This window comes from Cebus imitator, unplaced genomic scaffold (genome assembly GCF_001604975.1).
Source record: "Cebus imitator isolate Cc_AM_T3 unplaced genomic scaffold, Cebus_imitator-1.0 Scaffold222, whole genome shotgun sequence".
NCBI classification, from domain to species: Eukaryota; Metazoa; Chordata; class Mammalia; order Primates; family Cebidae; genus Cebus; species Cebus imitator.
The window spans coordinates 62593-66062 of record NW_016107537.1 but is presented as its reverse complement, the minus strand read 5'-3'; the positions used below and the strand labels follow the sequence as shown (position 1 = coordinate 66062).

The window sequence follows — 3470 nt, the reverse complement described above, 5'->3', positions numbered from 1 at the left end:
GTGAATGAGACTCTGTCTCAAAAAATCTATATATATATATATATATAAGTAAATTAATAATATACAATAAAATTAAAATCAATATATACAAAATAAAATTAAATAAATAAAAATAACCAAATATTTATGGAAACTCAGTCTATTGAAGACAAGTGTAAAATGTGTCTGAGAAAATAAAAACAAATTCGAAATCTCTTCGAGGAAATAAAAGAACATGATTAAATATGTCCCTTTTTTCACTCAGGCAGCACAAACTTTATTAGGTTCTCTCCAAACACAGAGAACACATTATGTCACTGTGCTCACACTTGATGTCCCCATATTCTCTTTGTCTCTTTCCACCCCACTGCACCCACCAGGGGATTTGCATACTGTCCCATAGGGAGGACCTTCCCTTGAGAGTCTGAGATAAAAGCTCAGCTCTAACCTTGCCTTATGATCAGGACTCCTCAGTGCACCTTCTCACAATGAGGTTCCCTGCTCAGCTTCTGGGGCTGCTAATGCTCTGGGTCCCTGGTAAGGACAGAAGGGAGATGAGGGAGGAGAATGGGGTGGGAGGGTGAGCTCTGTAGGTCCCATTACCTGTCCACATGCCATCTTGACCTACAAGAAAAGGTGTAGTATAAAGTTTAGAAGTGCGAGAGTGAAAAATAGAAGATTCCCCTCTCTTATAGTTCTAAATTTCATATCCCAGAAGGAAAAAGGACTGGTGAGCTTGTGAAGAGTGTGACACAGGAAGAGGAAAATAGTGTAGGCAACATCTTGAGGCCCCTTTGTGCCTTGTGAATGTTGGTTCTTTTTAAACCTGAATGTTTAGGGGTATGAACCAAAATCACACAAAAATTACTTAGCATAAAGTAAATAACAGAAAGAATATCATTTTAATGGTTCACAATGTTTGTACATAACCTTGCACTTCTCTCACTATTTCAGGATCCAGTGGGGATATTGTGATGACCCAGACTCCACTCTCCCTGCCTGTCACCCTTGGAGAGCCGGCCTCCATCTCCTGCAGGTCTAGTCAAAGCCTCCTGTATAGTGATGGAAACACCTACTTGTATTGGTACCTGCAGAAGCCAGGACGGTCTCCACAGCTACTGATTTATAGGGTTTCCAACCGTTTTGCTGGGGTCCCAGACAGGTTCAGCGGCAGTGGGTCAAGCACTGATTTCACACTGAAAATCAGCAGGGTGGAGGCTGAGGATATTGGGGTTTATTACTGCATGCAAGCTCTAAAACATCCTCCCACAGTGGTACAACCCTGAACAGAAACCTCCCTTCTTACTGTGGTTTAGCTGCCCACATGTGTTGTTTATCTGGAGGGCAGACACTGTAGATTATCTTGGGAGGCTAAAGAGGAAGGTGCTGGAGAACCCAGGAGAATGCATTACAGCTGAGGGCTCTTAATCATCAATGTCTCAGTTACATCTCAGGTACCACTGTTTTAGTCCTTATCAGCTGCAAGAGTCTTGGCCTGGCAGAACCTGCAGGAGAATGGAGGAAGGTCAGTGTTCTCTGAACAACCAGACATGCTGCAAGGGAAAGCTGAATCAAAGCTAATAGTAATCCCCTCTGCCTTGCCTACATTCATTCATCAACTAAACTCATTCAGCCTGACAGCCACCTAAATGAAACAGATTAGTGGCAATGTAAAACTAATACATTCTTGGTTTTGATTTGGTTTAGCAGTTACTAGTTTATATGTACCTTGATAAGATGTGATGACGCTAAAACAGTTTCCCTCCCATATTCTGCTGTCCATTTTCTTAACATGCATCTCTCTCTGGGACAGCAAAAAGAACAGCACAGCATTTTATCCTTTTTTTTCAGGGAGCGCTTGAGTGTATTTACATCTAGACTTTTTAACTACTAGATATGTTTTGGTAAGTTTATACAAAAACAAAGATCTAGTGACAAAAATCTTTGAACAATCTTATTCACAGTATGTTGAAATGAAAAGAAAGTCCTATGAAATCCACAGCTGTGTTTTAAAAATAAATATCCAAGTTTGAAAAGACAAAGGAAAAAAATATATATATATACCATATTCAATGGAATCTGGATTAATACAAAATAACATATAAGCTAATATTTTGCCACTTGAAAAACCATAATCTGAAGACTCTGGGCAGAGGACAGTAAATGAGAATGTGAGGGCAGAGGTTACTCAGTTAGTGGTGGTGTCTTGGGGTTGATATATGAACCCAATTGGAAGCTCTGATGCATTTCTTAGGGAGAATCACAGAGTTGTGGGAATTTTGTGTGGAGTTCAAGGCTGTGCTCTGATGCAATGGCAAATTCCCAGGGAAGTATTGCATCACACAGTCTTTAGTAACTCAAAGTCTAGAGAAGTTCCTGTCCAAATGTACCTCAGGTCGTGTCACACATTCCTAGTCAAACCAGCAGGACATAGAAGAGCTCGAAAAAGTACATTCTGCCTCCATCATTTACCTGGGAATGATTAGAGAAAGAAATAATCATTCAGTTCAAGAAACGTTAGTTAAAATAAAGAGGATGCTGACCAGAGTGGTGAAGGGGGCTAGGAAGATCAGTAGGAGGTGTAGTGGAGGGAACCCAAGGCCCATATTTCAAACACATGTAAGGGAAAATCAGGGCAACATGGTAGGGAAAACTCAGGAGAAATCAGGAGGTTTCACTGTGTCTCTCTAGCCAACCCATGCAGCTACCATTCTCAACCCAGACCTCAGCAAATGTGCCAAGGAGAAATTCTGCCTGGGGTTAAGGGGTCCACTCATGCCATATAATCCATAATCTGTAAGGCAGGTACATGCCACTGCCAAAGGTGAGATGAATTCCTCACTCTTGGAGTGATCTTCTGCCTGGGCCAAACCAGAATCTCCAATCACACTCACATTTGGCCAATTTTGCTAAGGCACAAAGTGACAGGAAGACTTAAGGCAATATACAAAAGCATCTTTTCACTGTGGGATTTTTAGGCCATCTGTTCTTTATTTTTTCTGTAACTCTCTGATGTTATAAGAAATACAGTTTCTTAAATTTATTTTTGCTCTCCTGCATTTGTTGCAATTTTTGTGTCCATCTTCTAAGGCCTATTCCTTACTGCTTCACTATCAAAAGTGAAATTTTAAATTACATTACAAAGTGGGAATGTCACTTTGAATATTATATTGCAAAACATTCACATCTATATCAATAAATGCATATGGCATATGGCAATGAAGGAAAAAACAACTGCAGAAATGATAATGATCATGCCAGAGTTTAAAATTCTTGATACTGAATACCAAATATGGAATACCAAATTCCATATTCCAGCAATGTATGCATAAATTATATATATATATGCTTTCAATATACTACATTTACAATAGTACTTTAATACTATTTTAATCCAGTAAAATGGCATATGTATTATTTCCTCATGTTATGGTAGAAGTCGATGGTTTGAATTAACAAACCATAATGATCTTGCTTTTGATTTCATAAGT

The 3470-nt window shown here is 39.3% G+C and overlaps 1 gene segment (V, D, J or C); it reads left to right on the top strand.

Annotated features, from left to right (window-relative positions):
- Positions 1–442: 442 nt before the first annotated feature.
- On the top strand, positions 443–1265 carry LOC108281200. The segment is given in 2 exon segments: positions 443–516; positions 934–1265. Coding segments are annotated over 2 exon segments (381 nt in total).
- Positions 1266–3470: the final 2205 nt, after the last annotated feature.